The sequence below is a fragment of the Onychostoma macrolepis genome, chromosome 17, assembly GCF_012432095.1.
Source record: "Onychostoma macrolepis isolate SWU-2019 chromosome 17, ASM1243209v1, whole genome shotgun sequence".
In the NCBI taxonomy this organism is placed as follows: Eukaryota; Metazoa; Chordata; class Actinopteri; order Cypriniformes; family Cyprinidae; genus Onychostoma; species Onychostoma macrolepis.
The window spans coordinates 24,913,965-24,937,418 of record NC_081171.1 but is presented as its reverse complement, the minus strand read 5'-3'; the positions used below and the strand labels follow the sequence as shown (position 1 = coordinate 24,937,418).

The 23,454-nt window shown below is 36.3% G+C and overlaps 1 protein-coding gene across 1 annotated transcript in view; it reads right to left on the bottom strand.

Moving 5' to 3' along the window:
• The window catches only part of alk (ALK receptor tyrosine kinase), a 473,710-nt gene that overhangs the window by 270,232 nt on the left and 180,024 nt on the right, over positions 1 to 23,454 (bottom strand). Inside the window, 1 exon segment of the mRNA XM_058750233.1 lies at positions 16,341 to 16,454. Coding sequence (XP_058606216.1) covers positions 16,341 to 16,454 — 114 coding nt within the window.

Sequence of the window (23,454 nt, the reverse complement as noted above, 5' to 3'; positions counted from 1 at the left end):
GAACCTTTGAATTTATATTAGCTACTGAATGAAGTGAATTTTCAAAACTCAGATTCTATTCTATTCTATTCTGCATTTACTCACATTTACATGAAACATGACATACGTATAAACATCAGAGTTAAGTTTATTATGCAGAATGATAAATCACTTTATTTTCAGCATTATGTTTCACATATTTATGTGCATATTTATGCATCCGTTTGACCGCTTTATGGCCTGTGTACACCTCATGTCTCCTATCGCCCTGTCAGATACCCTGAGGAGGACTGGGCAGGTGAATGCATGACTCATGAATCAGTGTTGACAGATGAAGCAGACACAGAATGATATGGACAGGCTAAATGGAATAAAACATAGCACGCAGAAAGCCGCATTGCCAAAAAAATAAAATAAAAATAAAATATATATATATATATATATATATATATATTAATCTTCAACTCAACCGTTCTTGTTTTTCTGTCTTTGTATAGACCTCTGACGGAAATCAATCTAAATCTCATTTCATTTCAGATGAATTCTGTTGCTAAATGTAGCATGTACAGTCTGCTACGTCAATGGGCAGCAGGAGACAGCATGATGGGATTTGAAAGGGTATCTGAAAGGTGTGGACAGGATCCTAGAGCTCACGTCTTGCACCATCAATTTTTACTATCTCGCATTCCGGCATATTATGACAGTGGGCCCAGAGGATCTATTAACAAAATGTACAGATGAGTGCCAGCTGCACTGGGTCCAGATACAGAATATGAGTCTGTAAATGTTAGGAGAGTTACTTAAAACAGCATTATACAAGACACTGTCTATATTATATGACAGAGTTTGTAAAAACTTGGACTGGTTGATCTTATAAGAAAACGTGACTACCATAAAAACATTATGTTGTGATAGAAGCTATATTTAACAGCTTTATTACTTTGTATAATTGTATAAATATTCTTAGTGTGGACTCATAAAGAGAAAATATGTATGCACAGCTATGGCACTGGTAGCTACACTACCAGTTGCTATACAATATTGTATTCTTATATAATCTGAAGAAATTGCTAACTAGCATTAGTATCATAAATTCACTAGTTAGTATCATAAATTCATCTGCGCTGTTTGTGTTACGGAAAATAATGCACCTCAACCTGGCTTAATGAGGAGAGGTGTGCTATTTGTTTTCTAAGTGATCAGGCTAATAATAAAATGTGTGAACAAAATTTCCATGATTGAAATTGAGATTGAAGTTACATCAAGAACCCAGAATATCTAGAATAACTATCATGCTAGCAACCACCTAGCTTTGTCCCTGCAGCCACCCAGAACACCTGGCCAAATGCACAATTTCTGCATTAATTACCATATTTTAAAGAAAATAAGTCACATGTGACTGTAGTTGCACAGGGTCAAAATTACATCGTTGAAAGGAGAAAACACACACAGAAAAGTCACATCGGTTTATTAGTCACATCTTATGATTACATTTAGAAATTATCAGTAAATAAAACAAACTTTTTCAAGCATTATAAAAACATTTATAAATACATTTGTTTCCATCACACCCGATGAATCACTTAAACTTGATGTAAAAGAAAAAAATGTCAGCAATCCCACAGAGAAGCAGAGGCAAGTAACACAACAGACAGGGGCATACATTTCATCTGACAGTAGGGGGGACAATAAACGTAAAATTTCTCAAGAGCAATTTTTGAAGGGGACACAAACAATAAAGCCAAAATTGTACTTGTAAGGATAGATATGTGTACACAGCATGTGTACATAGCATGGAGACCGTGTTTAAATATGAGTTCATGGTTCACCACGAGGTCATATTATAATTATTATTTTGCGTCATCCATAGTATTTTAGGTTTCGTCTGAAACCTAGAATGTCTCTTTCGCATTAATTCAACCGCATTAAACCCACTGATCTGCCACTTAACATCATATTGAACGAAACCCAACACGTAGGTCTACAATATTAGCCTAATATCAGTTCACACATAGGCTTATCGCCATGTTAGTTGTAGTGGGTGACAAGCTACATATTAAGCTTGTTAACCTTATAATAGCTCATAGAAAATACATCGGATGTCATAATGTTTTGTCATGACTAATTTATTAATGATCCATCATCTGTGTTAAAGAGAAAGAATCATTTCACCCGATGTTTAAAGAGAATAAAATAGCCTTGACAGCCTACTTACACATAACTAACTTGCTCTCTCTCACCGGACTCGTGTGTGTGTATCGGTAAAGAAGGAAAGCAGGCAGTGGACCAAACCACTGTGAGGAAAGGGAGGGGGGAATCAAAACATTTCTAAACTTAAAACGTTTTTTTGCGTTTATTTTTGTTTTACTAATCACACAATTATTTTAAGTATATGTCCATTATATTATTTTCAATACACAGAGTCGCTTGTAATGATATTTTTAGGGGGGACAAGCCTCAGATAGTCCCCCCGGGATTTACGCCTATGACAACAGGGCAGGTTTATTGGAGACAACGGCAGGGGTAAACAGAGCAACAGTCCAAGGGTGAGTTATCCAGAGATGGTATGGGTTCAGGGAGCTTATCTGTGTGTTGATCATCTCTTTGTCTTGCAGGTGATTGGAGGAATGAAGGAGTGATGGAGCAGATGGGGACACAGAAGATGAAGAGTAGGATGATCGTCGAGGTGAATAAACACACTTAAGAAGACAAGTACGTAGGCCTTGCAAACCGTGAGACCAGACAGCCTGCTAGCATGGAGAGTGCACAGATATAGGCAGCCTGGTGATTGGTGGCAGGTGGAAAAAATGCAATGATGGTTTTAACAATCCATGATGGTTTTGTGACAATCCACAATCAGGCAATGGACTCTATGCACGATCACTTCCGCATTTGGCCTCAGCCAGCTCAGTTATATCCGTTACAGTGCCGGAAGCCGTTTTCGCTATGGTGATAACTGTGTGGACATGGCGCAGGAGAGGATTGCATATTACAATCGTTGTTTACAAGAGCTTCCCCGGATTACCGTGAATGATGTTAATCGTATCGTGAGGCAATCAGCTGTTACACCCAACGGTAAGAAAGAGAAGGGCTTCAAATTATATATTTTGAGTTACATCGACAATTTTGAGGGTGAGTATTCTTATGCAATATAGAGCGATTTTACGTTGACTGTCTCCTTTCTCGCAGTTCATACCTGTCTTTGCATTTTTTCTTTCTTTTTATTTATTTATTTATATATATATCTATCTAGTTACATTTTATGTACATTGTGTCTCATGTGTTTTTTTATTAATATACATTTTGGACTATGACTGTTACTAACTAGGAGTAATTTCTCAGTTTCTAGTAAGGATCAGGTGACAGGAGAGATCTGTCAGAGAAACTCTCATAGTTTGAGAGTAGAACACAATCAAGACTTTAGCTAAGCCAAATTAATGTTTTAAATAGAGATGTGTGAGAGAGACACGTGCAGCACTCGCAGAAAGGTATAGTGCGGTAGAAAAATGAAAATAAAACAAATGTATAATTTATGATTTAGGTACGCAACATTGCACGACCAAGATGTTTCAACAGGATTGCAATGTGATTTTTATACAATAGTAGTTCAAGAATTTAAAATTAAGTGACTTAAATTTTAGACACAATATTGACTGTTTTTGCTCAATTTCCCTGATGACAGCAGAACTGTTTTGTGTCTCCGAGCAACACACAGCGGTGTTTCGTTACTGAAAGAATCCACGTTTTTGAACGAATCGAGTGAGTCAATGATTCAGAGTCTCATTCATAAAGACAGTCACTTGCCTCATTTCGGAATGAATCAGCCGTTTGAACAAATCGGTTGAATGAAGGACTTAATGACTCACTCATTCAAACAAACAAACAGACATTTGCCGCCACCTACTGATTTGTTTTATTTTCATTTCATTTAAAACCATCATTGCATTTTTTCAACATTTCTTATTTGTATGTTTAAAAAATATTTAAAACATTTATCTTATAAAATTATTTATGCATTTGAAATGTTGCAGTGTAAATGCATGGCACCTCAGCTTCATCAAACAGTTTGTGTAAATACAGGTGCATCTCAATAAATTAGAATGTTGTGGAAAAGTTCATTTATTTCAGTAATTCAACTCAAATTGTGAAACTTGTGTATTAAATAAATTCAGTGCACACAGACTGAAGTAATTTAAGTCTTTGGTTCTTTTAATTGTGATGATTTTGGCTCACATTTAACAAAAAACCCACCAATTCTCTACAAATTAGAATACTTCATAAGACCAATAAAAAACAAAAAAAATGCAAAAAAAACAAAAAAACCTTTTCAGTGAATTGTTGGCCTTCTGGAAAGTATGTTCATTTACTGTATATATACTCAATACTTGGTAGGGGCTCCTTTTGCTTTAATTACTGCCTCAGTTACTGCCAAAATCAGTTTGTGGCACTGCTGAGGTGGTATGGAAGCCCAGGTTTCTTTGACAGTGGCCTTCAGCTCATCTGCATTTTTTGGTTTCTTGTTCCTCATTTTCCTCTTGACAATACCCCATAGATTATCTATGGGGTTCAGGTCTGGGAAGTTTGCTGACCAGTCAAGCACACCAACACCATGGTCATTTAACCAACTTTTGGTGCTTTTGGCAGTGTGGGCAGGTGCCAAATCCTGCTGGAAAATGAAATCAGCATCTTTAAAAAGCTGGTCAGCAGAAGGAAACATGAAGTGCTCCAAAATGTATTGGTAAACGGGTGCAGTGACTTTGGTTTTCAAAAAACACAATGGACCAACACCAACAGATGACATTGCACCCCAAATCATCACAGACTGTGGAAACTTAACACTGGACTTCAAGCAACTTGGGCTATGAGCTTCTCCACCCTTCCTCCAGACTCTAGGACCTTGGTTTCCAAATGAAATACAAAACTTGCTCTCATCTGAAAAGAGGACTTTGGACCACTGGGCAACAGTCCAGTTCTTCTTCTCCTTAGCCCAGGTAAGACGCCTCTGACGTTGTCTGTGGTTCAGGGTGGCTTAACAAGAGGAATATGACAACTGTAGCCAAATTCCTTGAGTGTGTGGTGGCTCTTGTTGCCTTGACCCCAGCCTCAGTCCATTCCTTGTAAAGTTCACCCAAATTCTTGAATCGATTTTGCTTGACAATCCTCATAAGGCTGCGGTTCTCTCGGTTGGTTGTGCATCTTTTTCTTCCACACTTTTTCCTTCCACTCAACTTTCTGTTAACATGCTTGGATACAGCACTCCGTGAACAGCCAACTTCTTTGGCAATGAATGTTTGTGGCTTACCCTCCTTGTGAAGGGTGTCAATGATTGTCTTCTGGACAACTGTCAGATCAGCAGTGTTCCCCATGATTGTGTAGCCTAGTGAACCAAACTGAGAGACCATTTTCAAAGCTCAGGAAACCTTTGCAGGTGTTTTGAGTTGATTAGCTGATTGGCATGTCACCATATTCTAATTTGTTGAGATAGTGAATTGGTGGGTTTTTGTTAAATGTGAGCCAAAATCATTACAATTAAAAGAACCAAAGACTTAAACTACTTCAGTATGAATTTATTTAATACACGAGTTTCACAATTTGAGTTGAATTACTGAAATAAATGAACTTTTCCACAACATTCAAATTTATTGAGATGCACCTGTACATCTAATGCCACTTATATGGAGTTTATTGATACTGATTTTATTTGAATGGTAACAACTCTGCAGTTTCTTATTATTCTAACTGAATTAATTGAAACAATGTAAGAATTTGATGTGAAAGATAAGACAGTGAAAAAATGACAATTTAAGAAACATAGAGGGAAATGACATCTGTTTTATTATATATATCAACTCATGTTCAGTTAATTGTTATTTCTACCTCTTTCAAGTCACAGAGCACTTTTAAATTCTTCATTGTAGTATTTTAAATAAACTTTTGCTATACTCATGATTTATACAATACTTGCTTTTGGAGATAAAATGTCCAAATGTAAAAACGTACATAGACTGTCCTTACCTTAAATTTCACAATGGCACACCAGAACTGAAACAACAGCATGTTTACTATAGGCAAGTTCAAGGACAAATGCTGATCTCAGGATTGGACTGGTGTGATTTTGTGATTTATGCACAGGATGACATGATGATCCAACGCATCTACAAAGACATCAAAATGTTTCAGACCATTCGATGGAAAGCTGCCAGAATGCCTACAGATGTAAAAAAATAAATAAATAAACAAACAAACAAATAAACAAAAACCACAGAAGACAAATACTCATTTAATATTGTATTTACACAACATCACTGTACAGGAAATGTTTAACACTGTATCAAAGTTATATTTACATTACTACAGTGCAAATGTTCCAAGTTATTTATATTTACATGTTTACATTACTGTATTGAAAATGTTCAATGTGTTTTTTGATTATTATGAGTGAATCAAGACTAGTTGTTTCAGTTTGTTATTTGCCAAATAAATGACAATAGGCAATAAAATTTCAGTCTAAAACACGACTCCTAAAATATGCATTTTCTCTTTATTATGACAGGTGGTCTAATATAGTACAGTATATAGTACAGTACGTAAGGGTTTTATGTCGTACCGTGTGTAGAACCTTATATCATCGTCGGAAGCTGCAAATTGCCCCAAACAACATTTTTGACTGACCGACAACTCCTCTACCTGTCCCCTTAGTCGCTCCACTTCTTTAAGGAGATCTTCAGTCTGATCCAGTGCATTATCAACTGCCGCGGGTTCTGGAGCTGAGAAATAATCATGATCCAGATGCTGGGCATCAATTGGCACAGGATCCTCATCCACTTGAGTGTCAACCTCCCTTCTTTGCCATACCCCAGTGTGCCTTGGTTCAGCAACAGAGTAGCCATTCCACTGGAATAAGGTGGGTACAGCCCCCTTCCTCAGCAAGTGACGCGCTTTAGGGGTTGATGGCTCGATCAGATCATCACTATTAAAGTGGGGACTGCAGACCCTTGTATGATATGTGATGTTAAATATCTCACGTCGAATGTTGTGAATCCACTTCCTACGTGTTTCTCCGTCCACAGGAAAAGTGTGGAAACTTAGTATAGAGATGAGCTTTGAGGAGGCCTCACATAACAGGACACAACAATGTTCAGCCGAACTACTGTCTTCCCGCCGTTGATTTTTAAACTTTCTGCAAGCCATTACTATAATGCCTAACTATATAATACTATATATATATATATATATATATATATATATATATATATATATACATACATACATACAGTATATAATACTTAAATTATAAATCGCTGCCAAATTAATCTTATGAAAGAGTTTCGGTGCTAGTATACTTCGCTATAGAATGCGCTATATGCGGAAGTAAATACGCTGGCTGAGATTCTATTGGAAATATGTCAGCAGCGTTCGTGCATAGAGCGCATTGGGATCTGGCGCGCGCTGTGGATGGTGACTGTGGTGACTGGGATTCCCTGCCAGTGATGACAGTATAAAATGCAAGTATAAAAATGTAAGTATAAAACAAACGTAAATTATAGTAAATTCTAGTCATTATAAACAACATTTACAGTATCAAAAGCCAAGCCTAAACTAATTTATTTAAAATATGCTATACAAATAAACTTGGGCTGACATACCTTTTTGATTTGGCATGAATCCAAATGTGTGCACTTTGCTTGCTTGATAATTGCATTAATTTTGCAGCACATTTCAGACAATTAAAAAAATTAAATATAATCAGTGAATCAGTCAGGCAGTCAGTCAGTCAATCAGTCAATTGGTCAGATCTGTTCTGGTCCTGATCTAAAGGAAATAACACAAGGATAAGGCCAAAAGACCTCTGTGAAATTATTTGTTCATATGTCAGCTATCCAAAAAAAATGTAAAAAAACCACTGAACGGGAATGGTGTTCATGAAAGGACATCACGTAAAAAACCATTGCTGCCAATAAAAAAATATTAAAAAGTGTCTCATGTTTTCTCAAGACCACTTGGATGTTCCATAACAATTCTGAGAAAATAAATAAATAAATACCATTTTTGGACAGTTGACAATTATTGGCAAAAATGCACAATGGATTGTTTAGAGGAAAACAAGGTGCACTGCATGCCAACATATTTCCAAATGTGAAGCATGGTGACAGGAGCATCATGGTTTAGTTCTGCTTTGCTGACTCGTGGTCTTAAAACTTTGTAATCATTGAAAGAACAATTAATTCAACAGTGTATCAAGGCATTTTACAAGATAATGTCAGGACAGTGTTTCATGACTTCAAGCTTAGAGAGGTTGAGTGATGCGACAAGACAATGACCCAATCAACTATAAAAACGACTGAAAAACAAGAAAATGTGTTTTCCTGCATCCTGACCTTAAAGGGTTAGTTCACCCAAAAATGAAAATTAGCCTGTGTCATCCCCAAAACATCCTAGGTGTATGACTTTATTCTTTTAGACAAATCCAATTAGAGTTGTATTAAAAATGACCTGGCCCCTCCAAGCCTTACAATGGGGTAAGCGGGTGCTTTTTGTCAACAGTCCAGAAGACGTAAAATAAAGTGTGCGCATCTGTAATAAAACGTGCGTCACATGGCTCCAGGGGTTGAATAAAGGCATCCTGTAGTGAATCCATGCGTTTTTGTAAGTATATCTCAGAGGTGTGAGCGCAATGTATACGTCCTACGCCATCTGCTGGAACTGCTTGCTTGTCAGTGGAATAGAGAGAAAAAAAAAAAAAGTTTATTACATTTGAAATATTTTTTCTTACAAAAACTCATCGAGGCCTTCATTCAGCCCCCAGAGCTATTAACACAGCCCCAAAATATTGATAAACTGAAACAGATTTGTAGTGATTGTCCAAACTTGTTCAAAATTCCTATAAGCAGCTAAAGAAAATGTTTGGTAAATGTGAATGAGGTCTGGATCCAATTCTGAAGACACTGAATCAGGATCAAACTTGATCCAGTACAAATCTTGTCAAAAAAGAACTGACCATCCAGCTTTGCGCTGTTATTTTGCTGTACAAACTGGCTAAGGATTAATTCATAAATTAATGTTTTGATGATTGTACCTCTCAATCTCAACCAATTGCAAAACAACAAACATGCCAACCTGCACAACATATGGTTATATGTGGCTGTAACTACTGACCACAGGTAAGCTAAAATGCACTTTTGTTTTATTTTATTCACAGCCTTCTTTCCATCGGACAAAAGCCGCCAGTCTCCTGGCACACATACATGCCAGCTGTGCCAGGGGCTTGTTTTGGCAGAGAACCATGGCAAAACAAAAGAGAGTATTAGTCCTGGTGTCATGGCCGTGGAGTGGGGGATCGATCTCGATTTGGAGTGCTGGGTGTTTTGGGTGATGACAGCATTCAGCCAAGCCCCCCTCTGTCACACTTTCACCAGGTGTAATACACACCAGCATGCAACAGATGCTGTGGAAACATTGCAGTCTATTGTTTTGCCAGTGGTGGCGCATGTGATTCGTCTTCATCGAGGGCGACTGCTTGTTCTTCTGCTTGAAAACATAGGGCTCAGCTGAGCCGGCATGTCTGATTCTCCCAACGGCCCTATTTGAATTAATTTGCAAATTTCTGTAGCCGGGAGAAGATTGGAGCTTTGCGCACCCCATTACGGTTGGGGCCATGTTGTGTTCAGATATCTGGGTCGAATCAAAATGATTTTAGTTGTAGAGATTGAGGTGTTTTTTTTGTTGTTGTTTTTTTTAACAGCAGGGATACTGCAAGTGGTGACATTGCTGTGACATCAGAGCGGCACCCTGTTCATTTGTGAACACAAGACCGAGTGGCTGCTTTGCTTCACAGATTAGATCAAAGCTGGCAATGTCAGGCTCCATAAACTGAAATGCATGACTTGTGTACCCTTGGGAGGCTTTCTTTTTTTAAAATATTGGAGGCGTGACGTTACTGAAACATGCTTTTTGCAATTGTGAATGTGATGGAATAAAGAAGGACAGCTGTTTCAAGCCCAGTGCAAACTGCATGGTTTTGGCCACAACAAATTTCTGGAAACCTTAGGCTATGTGTCCACCAAAGCATTTTTTTCCGAGGCTAGCATATTTTTTTTCAGTTGTTTTCATTGTTTTTTTTTTTTTTAAATGCCAGCCGCATGACAAAGTGACAAAGAATGTTCAACTTTGGATAAAACTCAGCGCTCATCACTGTCAGTTTTTACTTAGTCATCCAATCACAGTGGAGGACGGGAGGGGGAAATACCACACCAACCAATCGTCACATCCTACCTTTACTACGAATGAACAACAATCGAGGAGAAGGAAATATTGAGTATTCATGTCTGTATCAGATTAGATACCCGGGCTACTACGAATATTGATATAAAAATGCTTGCAACTTTTCATTAGTGATGTGTCTGCTACATTACTTCCAAAGTGTCTCAACTAAAAAAAAAAAAAAAAAAAGATGGTGAGATATTTTCAGCAGAGCATCTGATGGTTTCAGCTAGCTAGCTAGCACTTTGGTGGACACATGGTTTAAAAAAAAATTCGGCAAATTCTCTGTCTCTGATCGCCTTGTATGACATTTACACCTCAATTCAAATTCATTGATGCCACTTTGTTTATTTTTTAAATTAACTTTTGCCTGTATGGTGATCAAATTCTTTTGATTTTGGAATGCTGCCTTGAACTTGTTCAATCCAATCCTTGACTGGCTGTCAATGAATCGGGGCTAGATGTTTTAGCTTCAGTTTATCATACAGTCATATCACATATCTGCCTTGTCTATCTTCTTGAGATCACAATGTACAATCTGCCAGGGTACTATTTTAAAGGATTCCAAAAAAATCATACAGTGCATAGCGGGCTTTACTCCGACAATAAAAATCCAGACCACCCCACTGTCTGAATCATGTCGATGGATGGCGGACATTGTTAGCTTTCCGGCGCCAAACATAAATCAAGGAGAGCATGGCCAGTAGAGGGACACTAATTACCCAGGCTGAAAGGGCTCAAGCTACAGCCACTCCAGCTTCAATCTCCACATCAATCATCCTGAATTGGACACGAGCGGGAATGAGATTTGAGGGCTATGGCGGAAGGGAAGAAGTGTTGCATAAACAGCCATTCGTGACAGTTCTTGGCAACGGCACAACTAAATTATGGCAGACAGTCTGACCTCTGACAAAAACTGTGGTACTTCAGAGACTTTTATTGTTGTTTGAGCCCTATGGGATAACTGACAAGGCCATTCACCGCTTCTCCCTGATATGAACAAAGCCCCAAAGAGTTTTATTGAAGCTCTCACAGGTGATATGTGGATTTAGATTCATTCACCCATGGAAACAAATGTGCAAACTCATTTTTTAACAATTCCCCAGCTGTTGCTTATCATATTCCATTACCATAATATTAAAAAAAGTCCTACTTAGTATGTTATTTTTAGATTTTTTTGCTTCTATAATCTGACATATTTCAGAGTGTAACAGGACATTTAACATAGCTTTTTGTCTTATGACCCGTGTTCAATACATGTTTTTTTTTTTTTTAAATGATTGCAACAAATTAAAATGCTTAAAGTATCAAAGACCAGTCCAATAAGGTGTGGGAGTCACTATTAAGCACCATTTGAAGACAGGACTCCCTTTTCTGACACATGGTCACAGGAGCACATGGTGTGAGAAGAAGGCAAGATTATTTGCTTTCTTATTTAAAATGACATCACCTGTACGTATGAAGAAAAAAAAAATGTGTGAATGAAGGTGTAGAGAAGACTTTTTTAACGTTTTATGATATATTTTTTTTTTTAATTTTTACATGTTCAGAAATTCAGTTTTTCTTCTCGTTGCCTCAGGGCAACGTTGTGCAATAAGGGGTAAGGAGGCAGGGGCCCACGACTCCCATCCCTAAACAGGATTTCCCATTCACACATATGGGCAAATAATGTGTGACAAAAAAGGAAGATACAGGGTTCCTGGGTGTGCAGGAACACCCAAAGTGATGTGCAAAAAGTGTAACGTGCACCTCTGTTTCACAGCAAAGAAGAAGTGCTTTTTGAAGTTTCACACGGAGTAAAATCTCATCCAATGAAGTACATGATATGACATGATACACTACATCAAGGTTGGGAAACTTCGGTCCTGGGGGACCACTATACTGCAGAGTTAATTCCAACCCTAATCAAACACATCAGAACCAGCTACTTAATGTATTTTAAGATTACTAGAAAGCTACAGGCAGGTGTGTTTGATTAGGGTTGGAGCTAAACTCTGCAGGACAGTGGCCCTCCAGGACCGAAGTTTCCCAGCCCTGCACTACGGTACAAACCTATGTCTATATCAGTGTGTTTCAAGTGTTTTTACCTTTTTACATAATCATTTTTGACAGATTTGTGATTTTGTATTGTTCTCTAAACATTGTCTTATGATATGTGAAAGGAGAATTTTTCCTAATTCTGCACCATTGTTGCACTGCACCAACAAAAAAAAAATATTTGGGGATGGGAGGTGAGGGGTGAGGGGTGGTCAAAATCAACAAAATGTTTTAATAACATTTGTATAAAGTTTGTAATAACTTCCTTTTACGATCACATGTGGAATTTGGTTGTTTACTGTTGTTAAAATATGGTATTTATTTTTTTTTATCGCTGCACAAATTAGCATAGATGTACACAATCCTATATCCAATATCCTATCGTAATCGTGTGTTGATTATCTTATGTAATCTATAGTTGCTGTTGTCATGTTTATTTCTGCTGTGTAAAAGCCTTAACATGTATGCTGGTGAAACTCACACTGTTTGTGATGTTACAACCGCCTGTCAGTTCTTAAGTTGCCAGGGATACATTCCAAGTATAATACATATTAGTAAAAGGATCTATTTAAATTTTTATTTGTCTATATACACTTTGGGCGGCCGCGGTACATTATAAAAGTAGCCCAAAAAACCACAACCCACGGCTCTGTAATTTTTCCCGCGACTATATTTTCAAAATAGCCCACTTGTGCCATTACCCTGGCAACACTGGCTGGCTGTACCCTCATCACACAATGATAGATAACCTTCCCCGCTGCGATGACGGGAAGAAGTTGGGGTCAAACCTTATTAAACGATTAATTTGCTTTAAAAAAATATATTAACGCGTTAAATCTTTAGATTAATCACATGTGTTAACGCGTTAATGTTGACACCCCTAATATATATACAGTGAAGAGTTAATTTGCAAAAACAGATTTTTTTTTTTAACAATTCTCAAAAATCATTCCATTAATTGTGCATTCCAATTAATCTCAATGAAACTGCAGTTGTTTTTTGTTTGTTTTTTTGACTAGGTTGAAAAACAGCTAACTAACTCAATAAAACACAATAAAAACATGAGAGCATAATAAAGTAATTTAAAAAAAAAAACATGTTTTTTGCAAATAAACTCTTCATACTGTATGTATATATATATATATATATATATATATATATATATATATATATATTAGGGGTGTCAACGTTAACGCGTTAACGCATGCGATTAATAAAAAATATTTTTAACGCGTTAATATTTTTTTAAGGCAGATTAATCGTTTGATAAGGTTTGACCCCAACTTCTTCCCGTCATCGCAGCGCAGAAGGTTATCATTGTGTGATGAGGGGACAGCACCAGTGTTGCCAGGGTAACGATAGCGGCACAAGTGGTTTAGTTTGAAAATACAGGGAAAAATTACAGAGCCGTGGCGGGTTGCGGTTTTTTGGGCTACTTTTATAATGTACCGCGGCCACCCAAAGTGTATATAGACAAACACAAATTTAAATAGATCCTTTTACTAATATGTATTATACTTGGAATGTACCTGGCAACTTAAGAACGGAAAGGCAGTTAACATCACAAACAATGTGAGTTTCAGCAGCATACATGTTAAGGCTTTACACAGCAGAAATAACATGACAACAGCCACTATAGATTATATAAGATAATAAACACACGATTACGATAGGATATTGGATATAGGATTGTGCACATCTATGCTAATTTGTGCAGCGATATAAAAGGCTATAAATAGCATATTTTAACAACAGTAAAAGGAAGTCATTACAAACACTCGATGGTGGTTTGAAGTGAGTTCTGAGAAAAAGTGTACTATTAATCTTATAAATTGTCTTATGAAGCATGTTAGCTCTAATGCAGCTGCAGAACAGGTCCAATTCTTATTTTGTTTTGTTGTATTTATTTAGAAACACTTTTGATAATAGTTGGGTAAATGTATACTGGGATTGAAGCGATGTGGCTTGGTAAACAATTTATTGCCAGTATAAAGGCTGATAATGGCTGAATAAAAACAAAAGAATAATGATAAAAGAATAATAAGGATTATGTCTCATACCTGGCGGAAGTGTGAAAGGTTCTGTTTCCTTAAACTAGTTTGTCATGCATTTCTTTATTTCAACACATTTAGAGGTAAATCCTAGTATTTAAAATTTGCGATTAATCATGATTAATCACAGTCCACACTGTGATTAATGCGATTTAAATTTTTAATCGATTGACAGCACTAATATATATATATATATATATATATATATATATATATATATATATATATATTGTATACACAGGTATTACACACTGTACCAGAATGGACTCCAATTGATTAATAGTGGTTGGGATTGAAAAATAGGAGAGCTTGATGACATCTGTCCAAAAAGAAAGCTAATCTATCTTTCAAACAGCATGTTCTGTGTAGGGTTGTGGGTATGCTGGAGTGTCTCAGGCCAAAGGCAGGGAAACACCCTGGATGGATGGCCAGTCCATTACAGACATAAGCTGCATTGTTTTTTTTGTTTGCTTGTGTGTGTGTGTGTGTGTGTGTGTGTGTGTGTTTTAATGTCCTTCCCTCCATTTATTTGACTTGGATGCAAGTCATTGCTAACATTGCATGAGTGAACACTCGAGTGGCAAGCCCTTGATGACTTGGAATAAAAAAGTAACTAATTGCATTGTTACTTTTTAAAAAAAAATATATATATTTTTTTTTTTAATGGAAAGTAATGCATTACATTACTTTTGTGTTATTTTTATTACCTGAGCTGGACTTGCAAAACCCCCAGAAATGATCATTTTGGCAAATGTAAAGGCCTTTTCACACCAAAAGAGAAACTATTAAGCCTCCTGCTGAAAGAAGTGCCTCTGCACCTTACACCCAGTTTCTCTCAACACTTGGACAGGAGAGGTGTCAGTGTATAAATGGGAAAACAAAGTAATTTGCTTATTGGAAAAAGTAACTCAGATATTTTCTTGTAAATTTAAAAGTAGTGCGTTATTTCACGTTACTTGAAAAAAAGTAGTCTGCTTATGTCACTCACATTGTTTCCCCAACACTGTTTATTATTTACATTTCATTTCCTTATACATTTGTGAAAATAAAGGTAAAAACAAAATGTATTTTCTTAAAACCATTAAATCCAATATAGGTAAATATTTAAAGCCCTATATGGATTTTATTTTATTTTATTTTATTTTATTTTATTTTATTTTATTTTATTTTATTTTATTTTATTTTATTTTATTTTATTTTATTTTATTTTATTTTATTTTATTTTATTTTATTTTATTTTATTTATTTATTTTTTTTATTATTTTTTTTATTTTATTTTTTTTTTGTGTCGTGTATTCTAGTCTTAAAATGGTCAGCTGTTAATGTAGTTGACTTTTAATTTAATATCTACATTATCTGACCCATGCCATTTGTTGCATCTGGTTAATCCAGTTAAATATTTACCAGAACAAAACCAGTTAATTCATGTTTCCAATTTTTTAGCCTACCTGACACATCATTTTATATTGTAGAATGGAATTTTAATTTAAACATTTGTTCTTTTTATTTTACATACTTATTATGTTCCTGCACATTTATATATTGTAATAATATTCCCATGACTTATTTCACTATACTGCTTCCCTTCAAGGCTGACATCTACACTGCTTAAAAATATGATCTTATAATGCAGCACGAGGTAATCGTTTATTGTAGATTACACTTTGGAACATTCTCAACAGCAATGCACTTAACCAAGATATAAAAGCATTGAATGCATCTTAACGGTAGATTCTGAATACATTGAGTGCACAATACTGATAGAGTTTCTTGGCTATCTTCTTTAAAACATCCTTTTAGATGTGGCTTGTTACATCATTTGTAATCCTTACAGCTTGATGCTTACTGCAAGTTCAAGACCAGGCAGTCAAAAGCTATGAGAGCGTGTGTGGAATGAGAAATGGACGTTTATGCACTCTGACAACCAACTGCCTACACACATCACATCCTGAAACTGTCTGCCTATGTCTCTGAGGTCAAGAAGCTTTATGACACTGATGCCTGGCGACTTACCTGAAGTTGATACAGGATCCTCAGGGAAAGTTAGCTCATCCTCAGCTATCCAAGAAAAGTTCCAGTATTTGGGGGCGGCGGTGGGGTGTCCTGAGTTCGTGGATGAGGGCCGTTCTGCAAACAAAAGTAGAGTTTGCCGTCAAGGGCCTTTGCAAATATACTGCAGTGTCAGAAAAAATGACTGAAGAAGTTAAGCTTGTGATAGAGGCATTATCTAATCTGTGGAACATTTTTGACTCTCTCTGGGGTTAACTTTCCTCCAAGGGCAGTTTTCTCTAAAACATCCCACATAGAAAATTGAGAGCTTAAAAGAACAATTTTGCCTACTAGAGAATACAGTACAGCACTATAAGGTGAAATTGGACCAAAAAAAAAAAAAAAAGTTAAAGAAAAAAAATAACAAAAAAGTTAAACACGCAGACACAGATGCATTCCGAATAAAGATTTTAAATCCACAAATCTTAAATAGATTTAACATGCTTTTATGCTTTTGAATTGAATTGCAGTATTTAATGCACACAATGTTCTCTTTCACAGAATAGTCTGTATTTTACAAAAATAATCTCCCTTAATTAGTTTTACTTTAGTTTTTTGCTTATTTCAATCATCCTTCATTACACACCTGCAAAGATATTGCTGACACAGATCATTTGTTTATGGAGCACTGCTTGTCTAAGCTAATTTGGGGGTCAAGAACCACTGCGGGTTTATTTAGGTTATACACTATTTATATCAACACAAATATATATTTTGTCTTCAGCATTTTTTTTTTTTTGTTTGTTTGTTTTTTAACTTGTGTGTCTAATTTTCTGCATTATAATGTAGCTCTGCCCACCAACTGTCTTGTTCCTTTGTCAGTGGAGCAAATAATGGAATCCTGTAAATCAGCAACAAAGGAACTGAAACAAAGAGTATTTTGTCAGACATACATGTCCTGAATTGCTGTAAGTATCATATTGGCTATAAGTGAATCTTTGTTTTGATTTTCCAAATTGTATGCTTTATCATTTCACGCTTTTATTTAAGTCTTTCTGTCTTATCTATCCCATCTATCATAGCATAGTCATTTGGATACAATTTTTATTCCATACTTTTTTTTGCTAATTAAATCTCCATTATCACTCCTAGAGAAACTTATAACTTTGAATTTGGAAACTGATTAAGATTGAAGGGTGTCATACGCACCATTAAGTATCATATGCAGGTGAATAGAGGAAAAAGTTTGGCATAAAATTCACAATATGAATCAGCAGTGGCTTAGATTACTTGAGTAATTGGACTTTATTACTAAGCTTGGGTATCAGGGAATTTGATTTGAGTATCATTAAAATGAAAACGGTTACTGAATTACATTTCTAAGGTAAGAAAAACAAAGTCCTTGGACCTTTAGATTACAAAGTGCAAAGTTATCAGTTACTATATTACAACTGCATTCAAGTGTCAGAAAACAATCATGTTTAGTCATCATTGTTAACAGATTTCAGGATATTGACTTCAAATCAGTTTGTACAGTTTGCACATTTAACTATAAGCTCTCACTGTCTCTTGCTTTTATCAGTCTATTTCAAATGCAGGAGCATTTTTTTTACTATTAAATAATTAAGAACACATAAATGTTTAAACTTTAACTGAAGACTGAAAAATGTTTAACTGAAACTTTAACTGATTTTTACACCCTTGTGCATCTGTAAAATATATTAATATAATCATGAATATATCTGATATATTAGCCAAGGTCAGAAGCCACATTGATATTATGTCTCAGTACAAACAGCATACAAATCATAAGTGATTTAAATCTAGTTTTCCTACAAATCTTTTCCACGGGTACATAAACACTTTCTAAACTTTTTGAACTTTTGTATCTCTTTATATCTCCATGTGGACCAAAAGCAAACTGGACAGGTTTCTTTGAGTGTGCTATACCTTGATTATTCTCCTTACCTTCCAAACCAGGCAAATTAATAAGAAGCTAAATTGGATAGGGAATAAAGGGAGTCTGTTCTGGACTATAAAACTGCTGGCGGGTTGAGATCTGTCATGGGTCATTCTAACCTTTGTGGATAGTAATGAAAAGTGTGCTTTGTCCAATACTTTATAGGGCCTCAGAGGAGCACAAGTGCACATATACTCTTTAATCACTCCAAATGACCATTAAGAGGAAATCAATAGTAAACAGAAAACAACTTTCATGAGTTGTTATAAAAGTGCAGCAGAGATCAGTGTTTGAGACCGCTAGCGTATTCAATGGACCATCAATGGGAAACATGGCCTATACAGCTCAGGGCACTGACTGGTAGTGATTGTTTAAAAAACACTCCCTACACTCTCAGGCTGTTATTGTTCACACCAACTATTCAACTGACTCTTCACAAAGTAAATTCGACCTTACACTCACTACTGTACTGTAAAGTCTTTAGATGCTACCGCCTTGTGGCGAGTGGGGCGGGGCCGAGAGCCGTGGGAATGGAGCAAGGCCGGTGGAGTTAATGATAATGAGCGACACCTGTGCCACTCACCGGTCTCGAGTCCCAGGGAGGAGCTCTGGAAGGATAAAAGGAGGAGCGTGGACAGTGCAAGACGAGAGAGGACCAGGCCTGGACTTTTATTGGTGTTTTGTGTGCAGCATTCGTCCGTGAGGGCTTTACTTTTATGTTTGTTTATTTTATTATTAACGTGTTTAAATGTTCGCCGGTTCCCGCCTCCTTCTTCCCGATCTACGAACTGTGCACGCCTCTACAAGATCAATCAGTACATCGATACAATCAATATCAATCAATGCGAGTTTGTATCTCACAATTCTGAGAAAAGAAGACAACATTATAAGATACTATAAACTTGTAATTGTGAGAAAAAAAGTCAGAATTGCAAGTTTACATCGTGCAATTCTGAGGGGAAAAAAAAAACTGTCGAAGTCATACAGCATTTGTGAGATGAAACATCACAATTACCTTTTTAAATTTGTATTAAGTGGGGGAAACAAGCTTCCATAAGAACGGCTATACTGAAGTTGAGTAAATTCTTTTCAGCTGTTGATTTTAAGTTAAATAACTGTGAAAGCATTACTTTATATTTTGAGAGAAAATAAATAAATAAATCCATAAGCATCAAGTAAAAAACAGCTAAAATCGGTCAGTGCCATTTTAACAACAATGGGCTTAGCAAAAGATCAATTCCTTACTTAACAGCTGATTATTTCTGCCTGAAAATCAGGCCATTAGTTGAGTCAGAAGTTTACATTGGTTGCAGCATGATTGCATGTTATATCTCAATTGGCAGAAGGTAGTTTTGTACGCAACCATGCCTGATGTAGCCAGTATGTCATGGTTTCTGTGTTTCTGACATTTGCACTAATGGCCATTCAAGAAATGACGTGTTGGACATGCTTTGGGCATATCTGTAATTGTTAAGTTTGCTGACAATTCGCTTATGGCCTCCCAGCTGAAAATGATCAATGTTAATAGTGAATATAGAAGGCTTAGCTAATTAATGTTTTTTTTTTTTTTTTTTTTATGTACAATAATAATAATAATAATAAATTGTATATTGTAAGTAGTGTTTAAAACTTACTAGACTGAAGCAAATTAGGTTTACTTGACTATCCATATACAGATGTTATTTAATAGATTAAAAATATAAATAAATAAATACATAAATGTGGCATACTTTTATTTGATTTCTCTCTCCTTGTGTATATTTTTCTCTATCATACTATATGAGTTATTAAAAAGGCTGCATGATGTTTCAAATATGATACTCAACAACAAATACCCATGCATGCATGGCTTTATGGGGTAATTCACGAAGCTTTCAACACATTTGCATGAGCATTTCACATTTGTTCCATATTCTTTAAGCGCTGTCCTTAAAATATGTAACTGCCCATGGCTGGTTACTCCTCTGTCTTTGAGAACTCATGAGCTTTCCATCATTTGATCAATGAGGCTCAGCTTTAGCTGTGCACCCGCTCACCCCTCATCTCTCGTCATCCACCAGTGCTCCAATCTCAGGCCTGCTCGGCCACAACACTCTTTCTTTCCAAATAAATAAATAAACACACACTTGATAAGAAGCAGAACTGGGTGAAGTAAAAGACATGTTTGATAGGACATGATGTAGTGCTGTTCTCGTGGGTTTTGTTTGGCGGCAGTGCGGTGAACCTGAAATAAATTCAATTACCCGTAAAGGGCCGTTGGGGGAGTTGCACAGGAGGCCTTCTCTCTTATCAGATCCTCTTAAATATCAGACAATAGGACAAGGTGATATGACTGGGCAGTTAAGAGGTCTTTAAAAAAGCATCCGACAACTATAGTCTGTAAACACTGAAAGGACTAAAAATCCTGTCATAATTTATTCACCCTCATGTCATTCTGAACCCCAATTATTTTATTTCTACTATGACACAACAACAACAAAAGAGAGTGAGTGATGTAAGGCGACAAAAGTCGGTGGTACTTTAAACATCAATTTTCATATTAAAGCATCATAAAGGTAGGTAACACTTTATTTCGATAGTCCACTTTAGATACTCTACTAACAGCAAGTAACTTTGCAACTACATGTCAACTAGCAGTCATTAGAGTATTAGTAGACTGTCTGCTTAATATCTTCAAACATTTTATTTTGATGGGTCCACAATATACAACATACTGACTATGAGAAAATTTGCAAGTACAGTATGTCAATTTATTCTACTAACCCTAAACCTACCCTACTGTGAGTTAGTAGACATGTAGTTGCAAATTAATGAGAATTAGTTGACATGTAGTTACAAAGTTACTTATAGTTAGTAGAATGTCTAAAGTGGACTGTTGAAATAAAGTGTAACCTAAAAGTAATTAATTTATTGTAACTTGTCGGCTAAATTAAAAGGAATCTAAATGATTTGACCAAACAAAGCCAAATGAAACAGACCAAAAGTCATCACAAACTAACATTCCACCAATGAGATCCACTTAAATTTATAATTTATATGTCTGCCTAAATTCTTAAGCCAAATATAGATGAACAAAGTGCCATTGCATGAGGAACCAAAATTTAGGACGTAAGTCATGGATGATGTTTAGCTAGCAAACAAATAAATAAATAACAATTATGATAGTTTCATGTTTTAAAAAACCATCCCAACCACTCATCTTATGCATCATGAAAACAATATATATTGTGGCATTGTGAGAGGTTGTGTCATAGAGGGAAGGTATGTGCCATCTAGATGGCTGCAGCAATGGGAACTACAAACCAAGATGGCCACCTGGTCCCGAACTACAGTTACCATGTTCCTCAGCGGGGGAGGCACAGCTGTTGGGAATGAAGGGAAAAAGCTGATGATGAGCTGGGAACAAAAGGGACTTGGATTCTTCTTGTGGGTGAATGTGGAGAGAAGCTGGACAATGTTTTTCTCTGTTGTAACTTTTGACTTTTGGAATTGATGATTTAAAAAAAAAAGAAGAAACAACTTGTAACTTGACCTCTGCCTGGACTCAATTTGTGAAGCAACCCACACTTTGACGATACCCTACCTCTCACAATGCCACTGTATACAGTATATAATTTGTATATCCCTTTATCTGAGAAACAACTGTGTTCTCATTGCTTCTCAAAAGGTACTGGACAATTTCTCTTCAGGCAATAGACAAAACTGAAAAGGGCTGACTTCATCTACTTGATGAGTTACTGATAAGTTTATTATTCATATTTACACTTTGTGCATGTATTAAGTAGTACAGTAAAACCTCTTAAAAACTGAAATATAATGGAAAAAGTTAATATCTTCAGATAATAGGTTTCTCCATGAATAAATGAATGAATGAAAAGACCTTCCCTCAAACAACCCCATAATTTGTTTGGAGAAAAGCATCTGTTAAATGACTACAGTCATATTACAATTTTAGGGTAACACTTTAGTATAAGGACCAACTAATCTCTCGTTACCTAGTTGTTTATCAGGCCTATTATTACCATAATGGCTGTTTATTAGTACTTTATTCTGACCATATTCTACATCCCTAATCCTAACCAATACCTAAATTTAACAGCTACATTACTAACTGTTAATAAGCAGCAAATTAGGAGATTATTGAGGCAAAAGTTGTAGTTAATGGTTTGTTAATAGCGAGAATTGGACCTTAAAATAAAGTGTGACCAATTCTAGCAGTAAGTACAAATCTAGCAGCACAATATAAAAAAAAAATGAAGAACAAGACCTGGTCCTTTAATCTCAGTGTTTTGGACGGGCACTTGAGTGAAGCTTTAGTATTTCACACATAATATAAGATTTTGAACTGCAATGTTAATCACACCTATGTGTCCTTCAGACATGACTGTCACAGAAAATGAGGAAGGCGAAAAATAGGGGAAAATAGAGGGAAATTAGAATAGAGCCTGTTATGACAAGCTGTGAATTCTGAATGGGTTCATGCAAACCCCCATGACCCATTTTTTTTTTTTTTTCTGCCCATCATTCCTATAGCAGCAGAGCATAGATATCACAGCAGCTGTCTCCGTTTGTATTAATTAAGATTGGATGTGGATACATACATTAAGTCTCTTATAAATTGATTACCCATCCACTCATGGCGGGTCATTAAATTCTCGTCAAAGCCTAAGACTAAAGAAAAGAAGGGAAAGAAAGAAGAAAAAGAAAAATGTCAGGGGCTGAATTAAACACTGATGCTGCCACAGAGGCGCATTGATTTTTTTTTCAGGAACCTGACTGAACTTCCTCTGCAGTCTGCACACGTGGATTCAGAGTCACCTGACCTCCGCGTGCGCACCTGATTACAGACATGCACTCCTTCATTCCAGTCAGACCTATCAGCGGGGTTATGGATCACTGGAGTCTGAGAATTGAGAGTCGGCCCTTATCAATTCACTTCCTATGATCAATGCATTGCTTCAAGTGCTCCCATATGAACAGCCTAAGCTACAGGAAATCCAATTAAACGAGCATGATTAATTACCAAGCTAATCTCAATGGTAATAACTTGATAGGACATATACAGTGGCTTTATCCAAAAGGTTACACAACCGTTTGGAAGAGGCAACCTAAAGCTAAGCTTGTCACATTTTATGTTATGTTTTAAGATCATAGCTAATTGCTAACAGAAAGAACCAG